Genomic DNA, 23,194 nt, shown 5'->3' on the forward strand with positions numbered 1-23,194 from the left:
ACGCCGGCTCCGCCCCGTGCTTGGGCCTCTCGTGGTTCTGATTGGCTGCCGCCCGAAGCTCCGCCCCGTGGCGCGCAGCGGGACCGCCTCGCGGCGGCACTTCACGACAGCGGCTGTGCCGTGTGAGGGGCTAGCGGGAAGTCATTGATCTGTCGGAGGGGAGGGTATATGGGCGTGTGTTACATACACCTGTATACACACACAGAGAGAGAGGTGTATGTACAGGGGTGTATACGTATATGTGTATAACCCTGTATGTATAGCTCTCTCTATAGGTCTATATAGGGATATGAGTTACATAGGTATTTGCTCCTTTAACAGAGGCGCAAAATGGTATCAAAATAAATAAACAACGTGTAATTTGTATGTATTACATATACAAATACAAAGTGCAGCCATGCACGTAATTTTGAATACTTATGTAAAAGCACGTAGCTGCTAATTTCAGTAATGTGCCAGTACAGGCATAGCTACAGACATAGGCTTGCCAGGCACTGGGGTGCAGGGTGGCGGGGCCCGGATATTGCAGCCCCCCTGCCCTCTCACCCACACCGGCCCTGTGTTATTTGTGAGCTTCGCCCGGGGGACAAGGCAAGGAGGGCTGTGACTCAGCTGCTTGGCTGGGTGGTGTCCAGCCAGTGTTCGGCAGAGATAAGCCTCCCCCCAACATCCTCCCTTTATTCCGGGCTTTTTGTTTTTGTCCTGACACATAAAAACTCCTTCAGGGACTGCTGCGGCAGAGGCAAGTGTAAGAGGCAGAGCGGTGATGATGGAGGAAAGGTATCCCAAAGTAAGTTACCAAGTGAGTCCCCAGGGCTCCTGAACAGAAAATGTGGGAAGGGGGCTATGTCCATGTGCACGGGCTGGGACCTGCCAATAAACCATGTAAGATGCCGCAGGAGTTTTTACCATTACCTCCTGTGGCATCCTGAGTACTTTTCACTGGTACTGACAACTCAATGTTGGCAGAGAAATGGCGCGTGGGTAGTCATGCCTCTGAACTCATCTCAGCCATGCTGGAGGAGCTGTAAGTGCTGAAACCACGCGGTCGTCATTCGATCTATTCAGTTCTGATTCCCTGTGTCTTCAATGATGGCACTTACTATGGTGCAGCTCTGCGCAAACAATTTCTCAGAATGCGTTTTCAGTTTGGGGTATTATTTTGTATCTTGTCTCTTGTGTAGGCAAAGAAGGAGCTTTAGTGGAACCCAGTGGTTCCAGTGGAATCCAGTGGGACCCAGGATGAGGATGAAATTTATTTAACCTAGAATATTAACCTAGAATATTTTATGCTTACTACCTGCTCTTCAATTGCTTTATCCAGTTTAAAGTATCTCCTTATAGTCGGGCTCCTTACTTGAGGAGCTGCTCCCTCACGTAAGACATCTCAGGTGGCTAACGTTTTCTTTTTTTATAACATTCTAACATACCTGCTGGAGCCACCAGCTCACTTCTGCAAGGGTAAATGTACTTTACTAAAAATCAGCAGTTTTGCTGTAATTTTTGAAGTTGTTGGGGTTTTTTAAATTAATTTCTTCCAATATTGGCCTTGTTAGGAATTAGAGATTTATTAATATATCTGTGACTCTGTAAAGGTGGCTGGATGTAAATATCAAGGTGGGAAAATAAATTAAGATCATCTTAGCAGAAGATATAACTATTATACTGAAATTAGGAAACAGAGTATAGGCAAAATATTTTTTACCTTAAATTTGCGTTTCTGTTAGCAAGCTGGCATTCAATAATTTAAAAATGTAACATTGGTTATATTTTCCAAAATTTAAAAATAAGTATGAAATACCCATAGCAACTTACACTTGAATGGAAGCCCATTTGCTGTGAACAGAAGTCCTTGAGTTTCCATGCTGGTGTAGTGTTTCTCATAGTCAAAATACTAAACCATGCATACATTGTGCAGGTCTTCTAGCAAAAAAAATGTCTGAATTTTTACCTTGGAACACTGGAATGATAAAGCACTTTTTATCTAAAATAGGGTCTTCTGTGCATTGCCTTGGAATATTATCAGTGTTACACAAATTGCTAATAATGCTTAGTGCTTTATAGCAGCTTCTTTCTAAGTGACTGCACAGGGACTGATTACATGCTACAGTGCAGTACTCTGCCATTTGCATTTTAAAGCCATTTCTGAAACTGAAGTCTCAAAACGTCCCCATCACTTGTTTCCGAGCTCTCTCTTTTATTTTTCCATGTCAGCCATTGCACATATTAGTTTTTCCACTGACCATTGAAGCTGTTAGAGAATTACTTGGAGCAAGTAAATGTAGCTCTGATCTTTGGGTAGAATTTGCAACTACAGGTCTCTGTGAATGGCACACCAGTAGATCCACCGAGAAGCCATCTTCTGGTCTTTGAAAAAATGATGGGGACCTGTGTGACTGGGATCACCTGTGAGGACATGGTTGCGTTTCTGTCAAAATGGGGCGGCAGTGCAGCCTCTACACTGGCTTTGTACTCTTATGGCAGAGGCTACCTGGCGCAGCATAAAGCCTGCTGCTGGTATCCAGTTAGCCTACCAAAATCTGTTAACAAATTGAGCTGGCACAGTAAGTTCACACCCAGCTATCTGGGTCCTGTCAAGTGTGCGACGTATGGATCACAGCAGCCTCAGAGCTTGCAGTACCTGTTCTGGTCATGGGGAGTGGTGTCAGTCACCTGAAGTCAGTGGTGGCTGTTCCCAGAGCCACCTGAGGCACACCATCAAGGTGTTGTTAGTCACACTTATCGGTCCGGTGGAGCACTGACAGCAGCCGCTTGTCTTAGTGATGGCATTTTTCGTCAGAAACTGCCCGCCAGAGCCAGTAGTCTTGTCAGGCAGCCACCACCTGGTTACCCATTGTTTGTCTGCAGTGGCCCTCTTGCTCACCTCAGATACCAGAACTGACAGGATTTATACCAAGAGTGTAAGAAGTACTTTAGGCATGAAATGTTTTTAAGTTCTTTTGTACAGGTAAAAATAAAATCAAGCTGTAAGAGATGACTGAAGCAGGTGTTTCAAGTCAGTTACCACGGCACATTTTCACTGTTCCCTGCAGGTGGAGCAGTATGTTGGTGAAATTAAAGGTGGCCTGAGACCAGCCATGAAACTCACGGTCATCGGGTTGGTACACGCCAACCCCAAGAGGTAGGTGAAGGGGCTGGTGGGGGCTTCACCCCTGCCATACGTGCTCCTGCCTGTCTTCTAAATTCAAATGATTTCTTGAGGGTCTGTGCTTTTCAGGAGCAAGAAAGTCATATAGTTTCATAATTCTTAGCTCGATTTAATTTTCCTGCTCTTGGATTGAGATTAAAAGGGTGAGAAAGGATTCACTGTTTGGACTTCCTGACTGCCAGCGCTTTCTACTCCTTGCCCTTATTAAATGTGAACCGGAGGGGGCACGCAAGGGGTATTTCTCCTCCAGGAAGAAGTGCAGTTTTGAACCCTCATCTCAGTTGTCTGCTGGGGGCTGGAATCAACCCCATTTGAAAACCAGTGGTTTTGGCACAGGAGGTGCAGGTTTATTGCTGTGTTTAGTCTGGATGACAGCAACTGTGCTGTAATTACACTATTCACTACACTGTATTACACTACAGTGATCAACTGCAGTGCAGGCAACACTGGTGAAAAGTTTTCCATAACCTCTTTTAGGATACAATTGGAATTGGCTCACCCACAAATGTGTTTGATTCCAGTCACAAGAGAGGGAAAGCAATATCAGAAATCACTAGCATCCTACTGGAAACCAGAGGAGAAACAAAGACTGGCCTGTGCTCACCCTTTTCTGCAGCTTTTAAGCCTGTGCACAATCTCTGTAGGAGTCCCATGTTTCAGTCTAAGAAACCAATACCTTTCTCTAGTCTTTATAGGCTTCTGATGTGCTTACCACATCCTTCCACATTTCTGAAAGTCCCAGTCATTTAAATGTTTTTTTCAGCTTTTCAGTGACGCTGCTCTGTGATCCAGTGGATGCAAACAAAGATGTTGGGCTGTTATTTACAGTTAATTTTAGTGACAAATCCATCACCCGAAATGCACGAATTGCTGGGAAATGGGGAAGAGAAGAGAAGACTATTCCCTACTTCCCATTTACAGCAGGCGACACATTTAAGGTAATTTCTGGGGTACCATGATTAGGGTGGAGAAAATGTGGGGAGAAAGGCTGAAGGCTGGGTATGACCTCAAATAGCTAACTATTGAAATTGACAGGTTATCTAATCTAGCATGGCACAGAGAGCAAGAGTTCAAGCCCCAGTGGGAGAGAGCCATTCATTTCTCTAGTCTTGGTGAGAGAACTCACTCTAAGGAGCTTTACAGTATAATCTCAGCAGAGAGTAGGTTATCTATTAGGGGCATTTCAGAAGAACCGGTAGACTTTGTGCTTCACTACTGCCATCACATGGGGTTCTAAGTCCATGCTGGTGAAATCAGCTCTTCTGCTTGTGTCTAACACCATCCCCCATCCTTTTCCATTGCAGATGGAGCTCTTATGTGAGCACCAGCAAATACGAGTCTTGCTTGATGGACGGCAGCTCTGTGACTTCACTCACCGCATTCAGCCCCTGAACCTGGTGAAAGCTCTGCAGATCACAGGGGACATCAAGCTTACCAAAGTGGCTTGAAAAAAAGAAGACCACAGTATCACCAGAGGAAAGAGGCAAATGCACTTTATTCTGTCTGAGAAATGTTTTATCTTTTTCTCCTGGCTGAGCCTAGAGAGTGGGAACTGTATCTTTTTAATTTGCTGATGTGTTTAAAACATACACTTTTTTTCTCATATGCACTCGGCAATTACAGAGCTGTGGCTGGTCCAGATAAATCTGAGGGCCTTTGCTGAGATACTCTCTTGGCCTCCCAAACTGCAAGATTTATGATGCTGTGCAGTATCTCACATCCTTACAGTCCCCTAACCCTCCAGACGTGCCAGCTGGTGGAGGTCAGTCCTCTGCAGTGGGGTGGCTGTTATCCTTGTGACAAGAATTGGGTATGCAGGTGGTGGGACTGGGAAAAGAGAAGCAGAAGATTTCCTTCTAAGTGAATAAGGGACTCTGGTGGGCCCTGGCAAGGCTCATGTTATCACGAGAGAATTGCTTTTCCTGGAAGCTCTGCTCAGTCAGCACAAACCCATTTGTGCTTCCCAGTAGAGAGCAACCAGTAGAGAGCCTTACCACCATCCCTCTCTCTTGCAGGTAGTGTTCTCGTGAATTGAAAGGTTTCAACAGCTGTGGATTTCACAGTCTTCTCTGGACCAGCCCTAGGAAATGGTATCTGTAGCTGCAACTATATCACCTATTCTTGTATCAAATTAAAACTGCATCTTTGCTGGCAAACTTGTTTACCAGCTCTGTTAAATATTTGAATATATGTAAATGTTGTGCTGTTATTTCATTGCTGTAGATTTAGAAAAAAGTCCTAAATACATGGCTATTCTAATACATATATAAGCATATACCATAGCTGCTGCCTTTGGTTCTGTTATAATTGGTTGGTTATAACAAAGGATGAAGGAGAAAGTCTCTAGATTAAGAGACTTTTTTTTCAGTACATAACTTGAAGAACAAAAAATGTGCAAAGAGGTCATTCTGCAGATAGAGGGTTATCAAATTCCTCTGTGACTACAGGGAAGATATATAGCAGGCTGTCTTCAGAGGTCTCTTGGAGGGTCTGCAGAGTCTGGTTGTCAGATAGAGGTACTCAGATAACATGAGGAATTTTATGAAGATATAAAGTATATCAGCAGGCTTGTTGGGTGCTTTAATCATCTCATACATTCCATTCTACCCTCTGGTGTTATGGAGAATGTCTCAGTTTCTATATAAATCTAAATTTACAGTGTATGAAACCAGTGAAAAACATTGGCACCCAAGTGATCTTCTCTTCCATTTTGCCAGTTCGAGGGAAGGGAGCAGCCAGAAACAGGCGCATAATGTATATCAACTCCTGGCTACGTGGCTGGTGCCACCGTGAGGGGTTTGGCTTTTATGACAATGGGGTGTTCTTCAATGATGACAACATGCTGGGGAGAGATGGAATCCATCTGTCTAAAAGGGGTAAGGGAATCTTCAGCAGTAGGCTGGCTGACTTGGTGAGGTGGGCTTTAAACTGAAGGACTTGGGGGGTGGGATCCATTGCAAAAATGCTCACACCAGCATGTCCAACGGGGGAGTAAGTCAGGCCAAGCAGTGTGGTGACAAAGGTTCCTTAGCTGTTTCCCAAGAGGTGAAACAGAAGAGTAATCACCTCAAGTGTATGTACACAAATGCACACAGTCTAGGCAACAAACGGGAGGAACTGGCGCTCCGTGCCCACTCGGAAGGGCACGACATCATAGGAGTAACTGAAACATGGTGGGACACCTCAAACGACTGGAGGATTGCCATGGACAGTTACAGGCCCTTTCGTAAGGACAGGCAGGGTAGAAGAGGTGGAGGAGTTGCACTCTACATCAAGGAACACCTTGAATGTATCGAAGTCAACTATGGTGATTGTGACTGCTCTATCGAATGTCTCTGGGTTAAGGTCAAAGGGGTTGTCTCCAAGCAGGACCTCACAGTGGGCATCTGATAGCAACCTCCTAACCATGATGATGAAGCTGACAAAGCGATATTTGGGGCACTAAAGCAAGCTTCTGGCCAACAGAACCTGGTCCTGATGGGTGATTTCAACTACCCAGACATCTGCTAGAAGAACGATACGGCAGCTCGCATGTCATGCACCAAGTTCCTGGAATATAGAGGATCGAATCCCTCAGCTGGGAGGGATTCGATGGGAAGCTTCCATGGAAGACAAAGGAGCTAGTGAGAGCTGGGACTTCTTCAGGAACTCTCTATTGGAAGCACAAAGGCAATTTATCCCCTGCAAAGGAAAGGGAAGTAAGCAGAGCAAGAGGCCCCCTTGGCTCAACCATGACCTCCTGGGTCTACTCAAATCCACAAGGGAAGCATAGCAGAGATGGAGAAGTGGAGGACTATCTGTCGAGAGCTACAAGGGCATTGCCAGAGCATGCAGAGATGCAGTTAGAAAAGCAAAAGCCCAGCTTGTATTGAAACTGGCTGTAGATGTCAACAATAACAAGAAAGGTTTCTTCAGACATGTCAACCATAAGCAGAAAAAGAAGGAAAACATAGGCCCACTGTTAAACAGAAAAGGAGAGTCAATCACCAATGATGCAGAAAAGGCAGAGGTCCTCAACAGTGTCTTCACCTCTGTCTTTACCAGCACTGTTGGGTCCCAGGCTTTGGGAAGGAGATTGCCGGTTGATCCAAACACTGACCCACCATCAGTGAAGGAAGAGTTAGTACATGAATTACTACAGGAGCTTGACCCCTACAAATCAATGGGCCCTGACGCCATCCACCTGAGGGTGGTGACAGAGATGGCTGACATCCTTGCAAGGCCACTCTCCATTATCTTTGATAAGTCATAGAGAACGGGGGATGTCCCAGAGGACTGGAAGAAGGCAAATGTTACCCCTATCTACAAGAAAAGCTCGAGGGAGGATCCGGGTAACTATAGGCCCATCAGCCTTACTTCATTCCCTGGGAAAGTCATGGAACGAATCCTCCTGGGGGCCATCACAAGTCAAATGAAGCACGTGATTGGGAAAAGCCAACATGGCTTCACTAAAGGCAGATTGTGCTTGACAAACGTGGTGGCCTCCTACAACAAAGTGAGTTGCCTGGTTGACATGGGGCAGGCGATGGATATTGTCTACCTGGACTTCTCCAAGGCCTTTGATACAGTCCCCCACAGTCTCCTCCTGGAGAAATGAATGCGTTATGGCCTAGACAAGTGGTCTGTGCAGTGGGTGGGGACCTGGCTGACAGGCCGCACCCAAAGGGTGGTGGTAAATAGCTCCTTTTCCAAGCGGCAACCTGTCACAAGTGGAGTCCCCCAGGGATCAGTATTGGGCCCAATGTTATTCAACATCTTTGTAAGTGATCTGGATAACGGCATCAAGTGTAGCCTGATGACATTTGCAGGTGACACCAAACTGAGTGGGGAAGCAGACACTCCAGAAGGGAGAGCTGCTCTGCAGGAAGATCTGGATAGGCTGGAAGAGTGGGCCAGCAAGAACCTTATGAAGTTCAACAAGGAGAAGCGTAAGGTCATGCACCTGGGAAAACATAATGCAGGAGCGCAGCACGGACTGGGATGCACCTGGCTGGAGAGCAGCTCTGTGGGAAGGGACCTGGGGGTCCTGGTGGACAGAAAGCTCAATATGAGTGAACAGTGGCTGCTGTGGCCAAGAAGGCCAACAGGATGCTGGGTTGCATCAAAAAGGGCATCACCAGCAGAGACAGAGAAGTCATTATCCCACTCTACTCAGCGCTGGTCAGGCCACACCTGGACTACTGTGTACCGTTCTGGTCCCCTCTATACAAAAAGGATGTGGCCAGGCTGGAAGGGGTCCAGAGAAGGGCCACCAAGATGATCCAAGGACTGGGAAGCTGCCATACGAGGATAGGCTGGGAGAACTGGGCTTGTTCAGCCTTGAGAAAAGGAGGCTTAGAGGGGATCTCATTATCATGTACCAGTATTTAAGGGGAAGCTACAAAGAAGACGGAGACTCCCTTTTTACATGGAGTCACATGGAGAGGACAAGGGGGAATGGACACAAGTTGCTCTTGGGGAGATTCCGATTGGACACCAGAGGGCAATTTTTCACAGTGTTCACAGTGAGGACAGTCAACCATTGGAATGATCTCCCCAGGGAAGTAGTTGACTTGGCCACGTTGGACACCTTCAAGAGTCGTCTGGACAGGGTGCTGGGCCATCTTGTCTAGACTGTGCTCTTCCTAGAGAGGTTGGACTAGATGATCCCTGAGGTCCTTTCCAACCTGTGTGATTCTGTGATATACTCACACTGCCCTCTGAGAAAAATCATGTCTAAACAGCACAGCAGATTCAACTGCACTGAACTTTTTCTTACATTTAGAAATATCTAAGTGAAGTTTACTAGGCAAATAATGGAAAATTTAATGGCTTAAAATAGAAAAAGCAGAAGTCAGAACTGCAATTAGAGTTCGCAGTCCCAATGGTGCTCCACATAAATGGACTTACGGTGATAATCAAGAGGAAAAGCCTTGCTTTTATGGCTGAGTAATGTCTTCCAATATATTCAGCACCAGCAATTGTCTAGAATAACTGCCACTGGTCCAATTTGATACTCAGAATCCTGTACTGCTACAGGCCATTACCAGCACAAGAATAACCTATGTACTGGAGAGGAGGGGGCTTTGGTCATTTCCAGCCTAAGAGAGAACCAAATGGTGGAGCAGATGGATGGACAGACAGACCCCTGGTTTGTTTTGCAATAGTGATTATCCTGGCAGCTGGACTGTGGCTTAGCACAAGACTCTTGTGGTATACCAAGAAAGGCAGCTTCAGACACAAGGACCTTTCATGACTTCAATTCAGTCAGTCTTAACTAATTAAATTTATAAGCCCCTTCATAAAGCGGAAGGGAGAAAGACATTTCTGCTTTAGAATAAAGCACAACCTGGATCTGTCAGATATAGACTGAATACTTGTACAAAAGAGTTCTTTTCTTCCATCTTGGAGTATTATATCTCATTGTTTTCTTGTAAGGCCCCATTTTTCTGTATCCACCTTGGTTAGATGAGAGATGTTAGATAAGTTCTTGGTGGGGAGTTATTCTGGATCTACATGAATCCTAGGCACCTAGGATGCTGTTATGCCAGGAATTGCTAGGTGCTATAGGTATACAAATAACAAAAATAGACTATCTAAGGGAAAAACAACACTCCCAGACAATGGGAGCAGGAAACGTGGTCACAAAAGTGACTTGTCATTTGGCATGGAGGCCACCTTACTCATGTCAGTGGTTTGATTGCCTCGATCCACTGTGCTCGCTCTGTCTTGGAGCTGGCCTGGATATAATAATGAACGTCATTTTTGGTGATGACTTTGAAGAGGTTGCCTTGCACATTGCCCTTCACTCCTGCAGAGGAAAAAAAATGACATATCAGGAAGGTGCACAGAGAAATGCTTTGTGGCAAACATGAAGCTTCATAAGGAAAATTTTAATTTAGTGAATTAGGGTATCAGACCTTTCCATTTTATCATGGATAAGACATCTAAAGCTCTTTTGTCTTTGATTTCCCTTCTGCAGAAGTCTGTACTGTAGTACAGACATCCCTCACATAAACTGTATGAACTACTGTGTACTATGCTTCATATATAAAATAGCTGCTGTTTAGATGGAGAACCTTACTTGAGTTATACAATGGAGGGATGGACTCCCTACCAGTTTGTGTAGCAGATTAGATTTGGTCCCACCCATCTTCGTGTTCCTCTTAGCAGAGAGCTCTATTGTTCATCTTGGCCCCCCACCCTTGACCATATCTTTTTCAGACCCTGTCTTTTTTCTTTAGAAAGATGCTCCGTATTCAAGCATCTTTCCACACATTGTGCTTACTGTCATAAAATAAATTGCTTTACCAGCAGAAACACTTACATGTGAAGCTGAGGTTCTAGACAAATGCCTAAGCTAAGCCTATTCACTAGCAAAACTGGTTTTTGTGTTCTTGTCCTTATGTCTTCCCTACATTTGGGTTCTAACAGATCAAAAAGGAAAAGGTAACAGCATAAGTAGAGAGGACACAAAAAAAAAAAGGGTGGCATCAGGGGATGCCTCAAGACTTTGAATTAAACAACATCCAAAAAGAAGGTGTTTCCTCTTTGTCTGTTACCTCTGGAATATTAATCAGTGTTTTAGGACTGTCTCAGAGGTCATCTGACTGAGAAAAGCCCATGAAAAGGGGAACACCCAAGATATGTGGAAATAACGCTAAAAAAATCCCCTCTGGTGTGAAAAACCCAGCAATATGGGGATTTTTCTATCACACACCCCTTCCCTTTCTTGCAAGGGGCGAGGAAAGGGCACAGCCTACTTGTGCATACAGACAGCCACACACACAAACTCACACCCAAAGACTGTATTGCTATGGCATAAATATATATGTATGGAAGTTGAGAGGCTCATGCTTACCTGCTGGGACTCCGTTGTCCTCCAGAGCTGAGACAAGACAGCCACGAAGAGAAAATCCACCTACTGGCCTGTTTTCTTCCTGCAAAGAAAAAGGAAATGAGGCTTAGCTGGAAAATATAATCATTAGAATAATTTCACATAGCACATCATTTATTTTTGTGAAGGTGGATATGTACTGCCAGTCCTTCCAGAAATAAAACACCCACGTCACAAGAGAAATCAATTAGGACATGTAATTAAATGCATTACTATGTTGTTTCAGTCTCAGATGTTTCTCTGATGCAGCTGGGAATGGTGGAGATCGAGGGTAGGCTAACAATCACATTTCGAGCTTACGTATAGTCTTATCCATAATAACCCATATTAAAAAAAAAAAAATTCTGCAAGTTTTTAGCTTCTCACTGAGACTGTATGGGAAAAATGTGACTGTTCTCACTAGTAGGCTGGCTCTCTTGTCTGATCTTCAGTCCTGCAGTTGGAGTTTATAGCATTACAAGGGTGAATTGCAGTGCAAAAAGAACCCACAAAGAAACAGGCAACAAAAAATGAACCAGCTCCATAAGCTCTTTTCACTGTTGTGTTGTTTGTGTTTTCTTTGAAAGTCACATAGAGCATTTCTATACATGTTCTTTTAGCAATCTGTTGGGTGTTGTGGTACCCCATACATCTGGCTGATGGCCCCACATGTCTTTCTAGGTTGCTCATATTGATTATTATGTCCATTAAGATAAATTCTACTATTCCCTGAGCAAGTTTAAAACTGAGTAGCAGAAATTCTTATAAATACTTTGGCATCAAGAAGACCCTGTTCAATGTTGGTATAAGAATGTAATAAAATCTCAGTAGCAGTATGACCCTCAAGCAGTGGGATGTCAGCCCAGAAAGATCACAGCCCAGGAAGAATCCCTGTGGGAGCATGGTCCCAGCCTGTGTGTTTACAGCAAAAGACCAGTCCCAAGAAAACTGCTACCCCTCGGCTAAGGAAGAGGAATCTCACTGGGAGAAAGACAGGAGGGGAGATGCAGGAATAGAGAATCTACAAGGACAAGCTCCTAGGGTAAAGCCAGTGAGGCCTTATTCCCCAGGAAATGGAGAGAGGAACCCGGAAGGAGATCTTGGTGAGAGAAACATTACAGTGTAGTTGTATTTTCATATAATGTTTATGTCTGAAAGAGGATTTCTGGGGGAGTAACTCCCTGCTCACATACCTTAGTGGGGTCATAGTAGTGCAAAAAAGCAGGATCAGCTCTTAAAACAAATCGTCTCACCTTCCAGTTTTTCCTCTTGTGCCCCTGCAAAACCAGAAGAATTCCAAGTTACCACCAGAAAATACCTCTTGCAATGGCCATTTTGCTGCAGGCTGCAGGGGAAACCTAAGTAGGTATTGAAATAAGAGGTTTTGGAGCCAAAAGAGAAAAATGTTTTCTGACACCTTTGTAACTCCCAGGACTTTCTGTTTAACAACCTTCTTCATGCATTGATAATTCCTTCCTCCCTCCCTTCTTTGTGCTAAGAACCAAGAAAGCAGAGTGACAGGACCAAGTGATTATGTACCTGATTCCTGCTCCTAATTTCGATTAAATATGGGTCTTGGATTAAAAACCCATGCTGTGTGTGCTCTGAGGGGATTATGTCAGGTCCTTTTGCAGCTCTTCACACTTTTCCCCCCAGCTGCTGCCAGTGCAGGGCAGCACCGCAAGCCTCTGCCAGGCCTGAAAGCATCCCCCGGCTCCTGAAGGTCTGGTGGAGGGGCCCAGGGCCAGCCTAGGGCTGGGGCGGCCAGGGTCTGCCCTTACTGCTGCTGACCATGAGGAGAGGCTCCAGGGCGGCTCTCACGCCCTGCGGTGATGCGGAAGCTGCCCTGCCGGCCCTGTGGGAACTCCCAGCAGCTCCTGGCATCCAGCCCCCTGCCAGCCCTCGCTGCACCCTGGCAGTCGGAGGAGGGAGGCTCGGGGAGCAGCTGGTGATCCAGTTTGCACCACAAAAATCGGAGCTCAGGGTACAAAGCTCCAGAGTGGAAATATGGTCGTGTGGTCTGAGTAGGGCTCCCTTTGCTGACGGCTGTGTTATACTCCAAAACAGCTTGATTTATCCTCGCTCCCTTGTTCGTAGCAAGGGTCAGAAACTAAATCTTGCAGACTAAAGGTGGGATCCTGTTAAAAATTCCGGCTAACAGGTAATTATGCCCAAAGAAAACAGGTTACACCACCACTAGAACATCCATGTGTACATGAGTGACTGTCCCCAGGTTAATGTCCACTTCATGCAAATCTCAGCCTACTCAGCTTTGAAATTTGTTGGTGGCCAGCAGAACGTCAGAGCTGCTCACACGGCCGGGGTGTGACAGGTTAGACCAGAGGAACGATGGATCTGCTTGGAAGTCAAGGTAACAGGTCTGGTAGGGTTTGGAGTTTGTGCGGGACTTTTGCTTTTGATACTGTTTTACACCTTTCAGTATACACTGAATATATACAGAATATCCAATTAATCCTGCCTGAGCAGCAAGTTCCATAGCTCACTTCGTTATAACTAGATACTCTTCATATATGATCTCTGGTAGCAGTACTGACAGGCAAGTTGGCTCTGCTGGCCACAACTCTCCAGCCATGCTCATACCAATTATATTTATTCTCTAGGAAGCCCTAAAAGCTGTAATTTTTCTCATTTCCCCGTGAAGGTTGGAAGACTTTACCTGTTTCACTAAGAATCCTTGTTTCACAATTGTGCCACTTAATTCAGAGATGTTAAATTGTAGCCCTTCCTTGGAACTGATGTTTTTCTTACTGCTCTCAGCCTGCAAATAGGGAAAAGATGATTCCGCTTTTTAATTTAAACACACTGTTAAGTACAAAGTTCTGTATTTTATTTTCCTTGAGCTGTTTTTAGCTCATTTGTCCTGAGTAAGTTCTACTCCATGCCCCTGCTGCTCAGCTCAGCAGGTCTGAGATTTACAAGCAGCAAGTTACATCTGTAAAGCCTACACACAAGCTGTGGCCTTGAGTGTTAGCAGAACACCAGCATGGCCTCTGTTAAATGCAGACACAGCACTACACCCGAGGGACACACCCCTTCTAATGCCTAATTATGTAATTTGTAGATCGCTGCATATCCATGTAGCTATTTGTCTCCAGCAAAAGTGTTAGTGCTTCTGAAAGCCTAGAGCTGCTCCTTCTGTGTCTGCTTTCACAGCCTGCGTATTTTGCTTTGGTTGCACGCTGTGCATGACCCCTTTCCCACTGCCCCAGATCAAGTGAGGGGCAGAGAAGGTGTCTCTGTTGGCAGCCACATCACTTACAAACATGTACAGTGCAGTGGAGTCATCGAGGAACTGCTCAGAGAGGTCGCTGTAGCGCGTGGCCTCAGTGCTGCGGGCTCCCACAGGCTTGACAAAGTTCTCCTCCATCAGCATGGATGCCAAGGTGACAGCCTCGAACCGTGACACAGCAAAGCTATTGGAGATGAGCCAGTCCACCAGGGCAGAACCTGCAGGGAGAAAGGCAGGTCTCATACCAAGGCAACATGCTTTTCCAAGGTGAGACAGATGATCTCCTGCCACACAGGCCTTCGCTTGCCGAAACATTTTGGCACCATCACAAAGACTGTCAACAAAGCACAAGATCGACCAAAAGTGTGGGGTCCTACGTGTGCTTCCATATATCCAAAGAGCAAGAGAGAAAGGTGTAGGAATGCTTGGCTGCACCACAACTTTCCAGTGGGCCACAACTGATCCCACCAGGAAGGCAGTACAGTAGCTCCCTTGTCACCGCAATGTGACACGTCGGATGCGAGGAAGCTCTTTTGCCTGCAGCAGGTGTACCTGTGAAGGTCTCTTTGTATCTGTTGCCTTGCTCCAAGTTGCGGGTCAGCTTAATTCCAGTACTACTGTCACACATTCTCTCCACTATGTGGCTGTAAAAGAGAACACAGGACAACGTCACTAGAATAGAAAGACAGGCAGAAACTGTCACATACTTCTGTCAGTGCCTGGGATGCCCTAATGATTACCAACATAAAGATGGGAAACAGTCTAGATACTCCCCCATGAGTTTTATCCCAAGTACAATGCAGGAAAACTTTATTGTCCCAATAGCAGCACTAAACAAGATGCCTCACAAAGTATCTTTCAATTTAGATCTCTTCAAACTGAGCTACAGTCAGCCTCCATTTACCTTCTCAACACAAGTTAAATTAATGCAATTTTTCTCTTTCTTAATAATCTGTCTATTCCCTCTTGTTTAACATGATGTACCTTAAAAATTCTAGTCTGGACTCCAGCTATTGGCTTTGAAAGCTCATCAACATGGCATGAACAATTTCATTGCTCAGTCTTTCCCTAACATTACATCTTCCAAGGTAATATATCTCCCCAATAAGAACCTCTGCTGCTGACTGGGAAGGTCGTCAAGCCAGCAGTGAGATGCCTGTGCAGAATCCACATACCCCGCCTCCCCCCAAAATGCTGGTCAGTAAAAAGTGCATCCCTGTGCCCTGGCAAAAGTGTGTGCAAACCTAGAGCAGAGCAGCCAGTTTGGAGGCTGCTGGCCACGCAGGAGGAGATCTGTGCAGAGAAGCGCTTCCCCGTCCATCAGCTCAGGCAACTCGCAGACTACAGCAATAGCAGAAGGAGAAACCATATACACTTACTGGAGGCTGATATTCTCTAGCAGTTTGAAAGAGTTCTTCATTCTGTGAAGCTCCTGTACCTGTACTGGGTGACCAGCATGAATAGCTCCAGTGATGTCCAAAGCCCAAGAGTCTCGCTCCTCCCTGGAGCAACATTCAAGGAAATAGTCTGTGTTGGTTTTTGTCGTCAGTTTGATAAGTAGCTGTGGAGAACAAAGTGCAAAGCAATAACATAATTTAGCTCTTTTCCTCCACTTGCATTTTGCTTCTTTTGGCACTGGCCCAAGTGAGACAAGTAAGTCTGATATGGCATTCCACCTGAGCAGTACAGAACAATTCTTGGCGAGAAGGGTGGTGGGTTCAACTCTGAGGTTTTTTGCTTCCCCCCACTCCAAATCCCTGGGTTTTCAGTTCCAAGAAGAGTTGGCATGCATGGAGCTTGTGGTACTTGCAAGAGAGCAGACCACCTAGATGCTGGATTACATAGGACTGTGCTGCTGACTATGGAGCTTTTTCACATCCAGACCTCTAATTTCTCAACAAGTACAAACTCTCCCTAGGCTCTTTCTGCCATGAAAAATAATGAAGAAGTCAGCAAATTCTAGAGTCATTTCCCTTCTGGCCCCACTCAGAGGAAGTCTGGGTGAGCAGAGAAGTACAGGAGGCACTTTCCCTTCCAGAGCTCCCTTGCTGGAAACTTGCCACAGTAGAGAAATCCCATTGGCAAAGGAAAAGGGAATTTGACCTGGCTGCCTGGGAGCACTGTGTGAACAGAGCCAGGGTTTAATGCAACTACCAGAGATAAGTTTCCTTTCTTTCCCATTGTCTTCAGATTTTATTGAGCGGTTTGTGCCCTCCCTCCACACACTGTTGGACTGATGTGTTTGCATTTACTCTTCCCACTGTGTGTCTGAGGGTGTGGTTTGGGTTGGTTTTTTTTTTGCTAATGGCTGTGACTCAGATTTGGGCACAGGGAACAGCAAAGGCACAATAAGGGAGTTCATTGCTGGTCCTGGTTATACTGCTAATGGCAGCTTGCTTTTGGCTGAGCCTAATTCTGGAAACACATACCCCAGTGATACGGTTGCAGTAATCAAAGAAGTCAGGACAAGAGGAAAAGACTAGGGAGAAGTTAGAAAGTGAACATCATTGAGAAGGGATTTTTCCAGTCGTACCGGTCTGTTCTCATATTCCAGGCATGGACAAGTAATAGTGCAGCCATCCAAAAGAATCCTGCCCTTTGGAGAAGGCTCCTTCTTGCCTCCTTCAATTTTGTAATAGAGCAGCTTATCCTGAAGCAGAACGAACCATCTCACTTTCCAGTTACGAACAATATGTCCCTAGAGGGGAAGAAATCCACGTAGCTGACTTTAACATGAGCATTGAGAAATGACCGTATTTTCTTTTTTTGGGGGTGTGTGAAAATACCATAAACTGACAGGAAACTGTGTCAAAAGAAACACAAGAAGCCATCATGAGTTCTGTTCTCCCTGAAACACACATTTTTAGGAACCAAATAGCACAGCTTCATCACTATAAAATCATGAAGCAGTACAAAGGTTCTTTGTTCTTTCTCCAGAAAGGACATCTTCTTTGCTGGCAAGAATTGTTTCTTGCAAAAGCTTACGTGAATTATCTCAAAGAACTGTCACTTAGGCGCACACCTGCCGACCAACAGCACCAGGCAGGAACAGGGCTAAATCCAAAATGTGTGAGGGCTCTCAGAGACAAATTCCTCCTCTCTCCAGTGACCCTGGGTGGTGTTTGATGTGTTTTGTTTGTCATTTTGAGGTGGCTGTAGGTGCCAAGTGGTTTTGAGAGTGCTTTGCTGGGTGAATTGGCATTTCCTTACATCCCCTTTTACTGCTAACAAGTGGTTTATTTCTATCCTACCTGCCTCCAATCTCCTGGGCTAACATGTTCCCTGTGCTACTGTTTCCAGTAAAGGAAATATGCTTTTTAATGGCAAAAGACTGAATGAAGGCTGCTGTCAAATGCCTCCTGGGTTATGCCAGAATACAGACAAAATCTCTTCTTTCCCCTCTGTAAACAGCCCCTGGCTCTCTTTAGTCTGGCAGTACAGGAGAGCAAACCCAGCAAGGGCTGGCACTGACAGGCTCAGTCCTGTCTGACAGTGTCAGGTCCAGCTTCGCAGTGCGAGGAGCTGACTTGCATTCCTACAGGCCATGGCGCGTTACAGCCAGCAGGCGAAGCACTGGGCAGAGGAAGCTCTGACACCTGGGAGAGGGTGGGCATAGCTAGAGGAAAGGAATGTGCAAGGTCCAGTTGTAGCAGGAATTGAAGCTCATTAATTCTCTATGAGTAAAGGGGAAAAACAGCAATTTCCAAGAAATGGTGGGGTAATGAGTCTCTAAAATCCAGGGCGTTTTTGCTCTAATGTCTTCTAGTCTATACTAAATACAATTTATCTAACTTGGATTTGTGCTCTCCTTCCCTTTGCCTTCTTCCGTGTTTTTTTTCACCTGTTGTAAAGCCCCTTGGCCCTTTGTCCTGGAGAGTGTGTTCTTTGCTATGGCTCTCTTCTTTCCTTCTTGGAGATGTCCTCCTTTTCAGGAGGTTGCCTTACATTTTTTTTCTGTATCTTTACCTGACTTCCACACATTTACTTTGTATTTATAATCCATTACAATACATAATTCAGTCATTTATAATGCTTTTAGATCATCTCCTTGCTTCTGCTGTCTTCTTAAGAATGGTCCATTTTCTTTACCTGTTCCTACCCCTTCCTCATTTTTTTTTTGCTCCAGATTCCTTGTTCCCTTCTCCCTCAGTTTCCTTTAGGTATCTTCTTTGTGGTCTCCTTCATATCAAACTCTGTGTCTTGGTGATGTTGTACAGACTGCTGATAGTTACAGCTCAGCATGCTGCCCGTAACTGATTCCTTTCTACATGCTTGGTGCTTTGGCTTCCCATCTTGAATTCAGTAGTCACCTAAGGGCCACAAAATACAACCATAGCCCAGTGAGGCGAGCAGAAGCTAGGACTGCTCTGCCCTCACTGCAGAAGGGAGAATGAGGAATAGCTTGGGCTGTGCAGCCCTTCTCTGCATAGAGCATGGCTTTACATGGCATGGGGCTGGCCGGCCAGGAGACCTGCCAGGAGAGCTCCTGACCATGAAGCATTACCTTCATGTTAGCACCAGAAGCACTGCCACGTACTGTAGCAAAGCATTTCTGAAGGCGTGGCAAAGCTTTGAACAAACCTTTGAATCACATTTTTTTGTGTGCAATCAAGGACCATATTAGTCACTGAGATAGGGTCTTGGTACTAAAAGCAGCTTCTGTCCCTTGCTAAGTTGCCCTAAGTCCCAGCTATGACTGACTTGGTCCTATAGGAGAAGCGTTGGAAAGGCTGAGATCAGTGGCACCATCTTGCAGTGCTTTTCTCCACATTTTGGCTAAAATTTTCTACAGTGCAGCTTGAGGGGTGTGGAAGAAAAGTTATTTCAAACACATTTCTATGTTGCATTGTTCTGATCCTCTTCAAAAAATAATCTGTTCTCCATACTCTCATATGAAATGGGAAACCTTGCTTAGCTGGGTTGCTAGAGAAGGCACAAACTATTAAGAGACTGTCTAAACATCTTCCCTCTCTCCATCCTCCCATGGCCGCTTCCCCTGCTGCCACGTAGCCATTTCCCAGGTAGTTTTTTACGTGCTTTTTGCAGAGGTGTGCCCTAGGTGCAGACATATCAGCTTTCTGGTACATGAATAATCCTGATAGCTAATTCACTTTCCTCTGAGTAAATGCTAATAACAGGGAACTTAAGGGAGGGCAGTGAACACCTGCAGCTCATGCAGCTCCGCTGGCAGACATCTGTACAGACCTGGAGGAGCTCCTTTCCTGGGAGCAGGCAGCAGCCCCTCAAACCCAGTGCCCAACAGGCTGCCTTGCCACGAGCCCTGGCTTGATCCACTCCCTGCCCCGGAGCTGCTTCCACATTTGAGCTGAACTGCGTGAGGAGGAACCGGAGCACTTACCCGTTTGACGAGGAAGCCCTCCTTCAGAACTCCAGCTGCTTCCTGCATCGTGGCCAGCCGGGAAGAGAGCTGAGTCCCTGCTGAGAAGCGCCTGAACCCTGGCAGCCTCTTCCTCTGCATGCGATTTGTTTAAGCTCATCTTTCTTTGCTACCCTCCTACTCCAACGTGACGCACTTTCCCTTCCTCGTTTTTTTCTCCTTCTCTTCCTACCTATGAGACATTAGTTAAACAGTGAGCTGGCTCTGATACATTACCTGCCCTCCGGGAGGTAAAACAAAGGGAAGTCTAAAAAGGATCTGAAAAGAATTTCACAGAATTTACTATAGCAAAAAAACACCACTGAGTGAGTTGGCCAATATAAGCAGCCACATGATGACAAGTCAGGTATTGCATGGGAGGGAGAAGCAGAATTATAAAACTGCATCCCTCAAAACATCAGACTAATCAACTCTACCACTTAAGAATTCTCATCTAATGAACACATCTCATAGGGATTCCACAGATCAGAACATCTTAAGTGTAACATACAGAATATTATGATTACAAGGAGACTTTTACAAACCTTAAAATAATTTATTTTGCTAGAAATTTATTTTTACCTAAGAAGCCCACTCTACTTCCAGCGACCTCTGGGCACATAAGAGTCTCAACATAATATCCTAAATCTGTACATAAGCAACTCTTTGGACTTTGGGCAAAGCAGTCTGATCAATGAACACTGTGCAGTGACCTCTCATAACACCCGAGCACCTGTGAAACGGTGCCTTTTTTTGTGTCCAAGTATGAGTTTAGATGTTTATTGCATTTTTGAAGGCTTTGGGCATGATAAGTCTGATAGAGTTATCAAATCTTGTCCTGATGAAATAACCCAGTATTAGTATTTCACACAGTGTTACTGTTTAAAAGTAGTAGTCTGCTGTACTGTTAGCATTCCCTGACTTGTACCAAAATTAAGGTGAAATGTGTGGGCAGAGCGAGGGGCTGTGATAAGAAACAGGGTGCAGAGTATAACAAATAAGCAAAAGCACTCGCCATGTAAAAAGTCCAGAGTTCAGTAAGACAAATGTGAATAAAGTATCTCTTAGTCTTCACACACCGGATCAGATTACTGGTTACAATTTCATGTACTGGAGGAAAGGAGCAAACAAATATTTCTTTATAACTTTTAGCAAGGAAAAGCAAGACACCAAAGAATTCAAACATGACAATGTACTGGAGGTGTCCCAGAGAGCGGTCCTGCAGAGGTCGTGGAAAAGACAATGGGTGACTGTATGCTACTTGAAGTTAGAAAAATCGATTGCTGTATAAAGAGAAAGCATGCTGGCTGAGATTTCAAAAGCATCCGGCCCATATGGAAGTTCCCCAAGGGAGTGGCTCCTACTGCACTCCCTTTGCCACTTTGGAAAAGGCAGGCAGCCATGAGGCAACTGGCTGCGTAAGTCATGTCCCTGTTGTGTTTATTCTTCAGTCCACCTAAAGTAAGTACAATAAAACAGGGCACCTAGAAAAGTATTTTTTGCTATAGGTATGTAGTATTTTCAAAGATATAAATGGAAATTTTTGCAATTTTTTTTATATTACTGTGGCCTTAAAATATAGCAGAAACGGACTGAATGTATTTCTTTTAATTTAAAAAATAATCTCCATCTCTGTGTATACACATAAATACACACATAAAAAATAAAAGTTGTACTCAAAAGCAGAATCTTGGAAAAAACACTGATGCATTCAGCAGGAAAAAGAAAAATCTCAGCTCATGATGTTCTGTACATGAGAATTACACTTGAGAAAAAAAGAAGGAAATTTGAGTCTAGGTACACAAGAGACATGACTGCTGCGTGTATTTCCTCTTTATATAACCAGCTCCAGGAATAGAGTGTTCCATCGTTTGGTATTTGAGGTCTGACTTCACATTGTTTAGCTTGTTACTGCAGGCAATTTATAACAAGGTGGGTGAGATAATTTCATGCTAGTGAGGACAGGCAGAAGCTTGCAGGGGTCTCTTGCTCAGACAGCGATCTCGGAATTGCACCATAACCAGGCCTCACCAAAGGTCTGAGCAAGCTCTTTTCCTCCAGCACGCAGACCACCCACAACCCTGCAGACAGATCCTGGCAAAATTATCATTAGCAATGAAGCATTTTACCGTCAAACTGCTGGTGAATAGTGAAACATATTGCCCTAGCTAGCTGCTAAACAACAGGTTTTGTATCAACTACTTTTTGTAATCTAGAGCTTTCACTTTCTTCAATACCTTAGATACTTACAATACATGCACCCCCTCCCCCGTCTCATTCTGCACTTATTCAAGGCTAAGAAATTGCCCCTATATTGCTCCCTGAGGTTGAGTAAACACAGATCTCTCAGACAGCTTTGCGAGAAAAGGGTCATAAAATGTAAAATGAGTCAGTAGGTCTGGGTTGCCACATTCACCTGTGCACTGGGAAGGCAAGCTCTGGCATTGAAATCTCTCAGCAGAAAAGGATGTGCTTTGATCCCTATAAATCCAGGGAGCTCCAGAAAACTCAATGAGGTTTTCTGTGGAACCTGAAATTCACTGCAAGGACTTCCTGTTTCCTCAGATCCATTTTATAGTGGTGTTTTCCACATTGGCATAGTATTGCAACAAAAAAGCACAGTTGAGTGCTTGACATTTTCCCATTCCAAGAGACTCCAAAGCACTTTATATGCTATAGAATTTGCATTGGGATGGCTAGGAAGAGCCAGCTGCAGGCTTTGGGACTGTACGACACTACTCACAGTTAAAGGTAAGGGCAGGAATAACCAGATGCGAGCGCAGACCATGCTATTCCAGCTGGCCAACCTGACAGACATTGCTGGTACCTCCAGGTCAGCCCCTCAGGAAGCCACGAACAGCTGATGAAGAGAAGCTGCCCAAAGGACAACCGCCATTGCATGCTCTGCGATGCCCATCACATCTCATCGCGTGAACAGTGGCACACGGGTGATTACATATACCCAGCTTTTTCAAAGCAGCTTTTTAAGATGCTAGGACGCCTCTGGTGCAGGACACCGTTAAGCATTTAGTTCCTTTAGAGGATTAGGGATGAAATAAGATGAAAAGAAACCACATCAAAATAAAGAATGATGAAACATTTCTAGACAAAAGTGAAAGATGACAAGTGTTCAAAAGTATTCTGACGTAAGAGCATTTTTTAAATTAACTGTAGAAAAGCAGCAGTGTTTGAAAACAGTTGTTTAATTGTCTGGACTCTAGAACAAAAAGCTATCAGAAATTAAACATCAAAGTGCAGATTCCACTATGAAGAACATGCCAGCTCCACTGCATCTAAAAAAACCACCAGCGGACAGAATCAGACAGAAGACAGCAAGGAATTGTCTCTGTATTAAAAGCCAGACAAACCACCACAGCCCCAAGAAAGCAGGGCACCCCTTCTTTAGCAGCCACTATTTCCCCTCATCGGAAACAGGACACTGGGCTTTGTGGTACAGGACTGTGCGCCTGACCTGAGCCAGTACCTCTGTTCAGGTTTTTTTATTAACAAGTCCGTAGCAGATGCTATAAGTAACAATGTTTC

General features: G+C 45.0%; 2 protein-coding genes across 5 annotated transcripts; one reads left to right on the plus strand and one right to left on the minus strand.

Annotated features, from left to right (window-relative positions):
- The first annotated feature begins 679 nt into the window (after window positions 1-679).
- On the plus strand, window positions 680-5,355 carry LOC142061761 (galectin-related protein A-like). 2 transcript variants are annotated; one of them, XM_075103167.1, is made up of 5 exons: window positions 680-790; window positions 3,054-3,142; window positions 3,933-4,107; window positions 4,474-4,652; window positions 5,185-5,355. In XM_075103167.1, exons 1-4 carry the CDS (start codon window positions 767-769, stop codon window positions 4,615-4,617), a joined length of 432 nt encoding a protein of 143 aa, XP_074959268.1. In that variant the 5' UTR covers window positions 680-766; the 3' UTR covers window positions 4,618-4,652; window positions 5,185-5,355. The 2 variants fall into 2 exon arrangements, with proteins under 2 accessions (XP_074959268.1, XP_074959267.1); XM_075103166.1 differs by having other exon boundaries at window positions 716-802.
- Window positions 4,647-19,826, minus strand: PLEK2 (pleckstrin 2). 3 transcript variants are annotated; one of them, XM_075103150.1, is made up of 10 exons: window positions 19,634-19,826; window positions 16,808-16,972; window positions 15,654-15,835; window positions 14,827-14,918; window positions 14,305-14,492; window positions 13,702-13,803; window positions 12,218-12,301; window positions 11,010-11,088; window positions 9,832-9,959; window positions 4,647-4,996 (listed from the first exon to the last, which is right to left on the minus strand). In XM_075103150.1, the coding sequence occupies exons 1-9, from the start codon at window positions 19,751-19,753 to the stop codon at window positions 9,832-9,834; spliced, it is 1,140 nt and encodes a 379-aa protein (XP_074959251.1). In that variant the 5' UTR covers window positions 19,754-19,826; the 3' UTR covers window positions 4,647-4,996. The 3 variants fall into 3 exon arrangements, with proteins under 3 accessions (XP_074959251.1, XP_074959250.1, XP_074959252.1); XM_075103149.1 differs by having other exon boundaries at window positions 4,647-9,959; XM_075103151.1 differs by lacking the exon at window positions 16,808-16,972 and having other exon boundaries at window positions 19,634-19,783.
- Window positions 19,827-23,194: the final 3,368 nt, after the last annotated feature.

Source organism: Phalacrocorax aristotelis, chromosome 9, assembly GCF_949628215.1.
Source record: "Phalacrocorax aristotelis chromosome 9, bGulAri2.1, whole genome shotgun sequence".
NCBI lineage: Eukaryota > Metazoa > Chordata > Aves > Suliformes > Phalacrocoracidae > Phalacrocorax > Phalacrocorax aristotelis.

What these genes read in the sequence shown, in the direction of transcription:
- LOC142061761 (XM_075103166.1), top strand. Translation starts at nt 767, where the DNA reads ATGATGGAGGAAAGGTATCCCAAAGTAAGTTACCAA. An exon ending in ATCCCAAAGTAAGTTACCAA is followed by an intron (nt 803 to 3,053) that starts GTGAGTCCCCAG and finishes TGTTCCCTGCAG; the next exon opens with GTGGAGCAGTATGTTGGTGA. An exon ending in GTACACGCCAACCCCAAGAG is followed by an intron (nt 3,143 to 3,932) that starts GTAGGTGAAGGG and finishes TGTTTTTTTCAG; the next exon opens with CTTTTCAGTGACGCTGCTCT.
- PLEK2 (XM_075103150.1), bottom strand. Translation starts at nt 19,753, where the DNA reads ATGCAGAGGAAGAGGCTGCCAGGGTTCAGGCGCTTCTCAGCAGGGACT. An exon ending in CCACTGCACTGTACATGTTT is followed by an intron (nt 13,804 to 14,304) that starts GTAAGTGATGTG and finishes CCCTATTTGCAG; the next exon opens with GCTGAGAGCAGTAAGAAAAA. An exon ending in GGACAACGGAGTCCCAGCAG is followed by an intron (nt 9,960 to 11,009) that starts GTAAGCATGAGC and finishes TTTCCTCTGCAG; the next exon opens with GAGTGAAGGGCAATGTGCAA.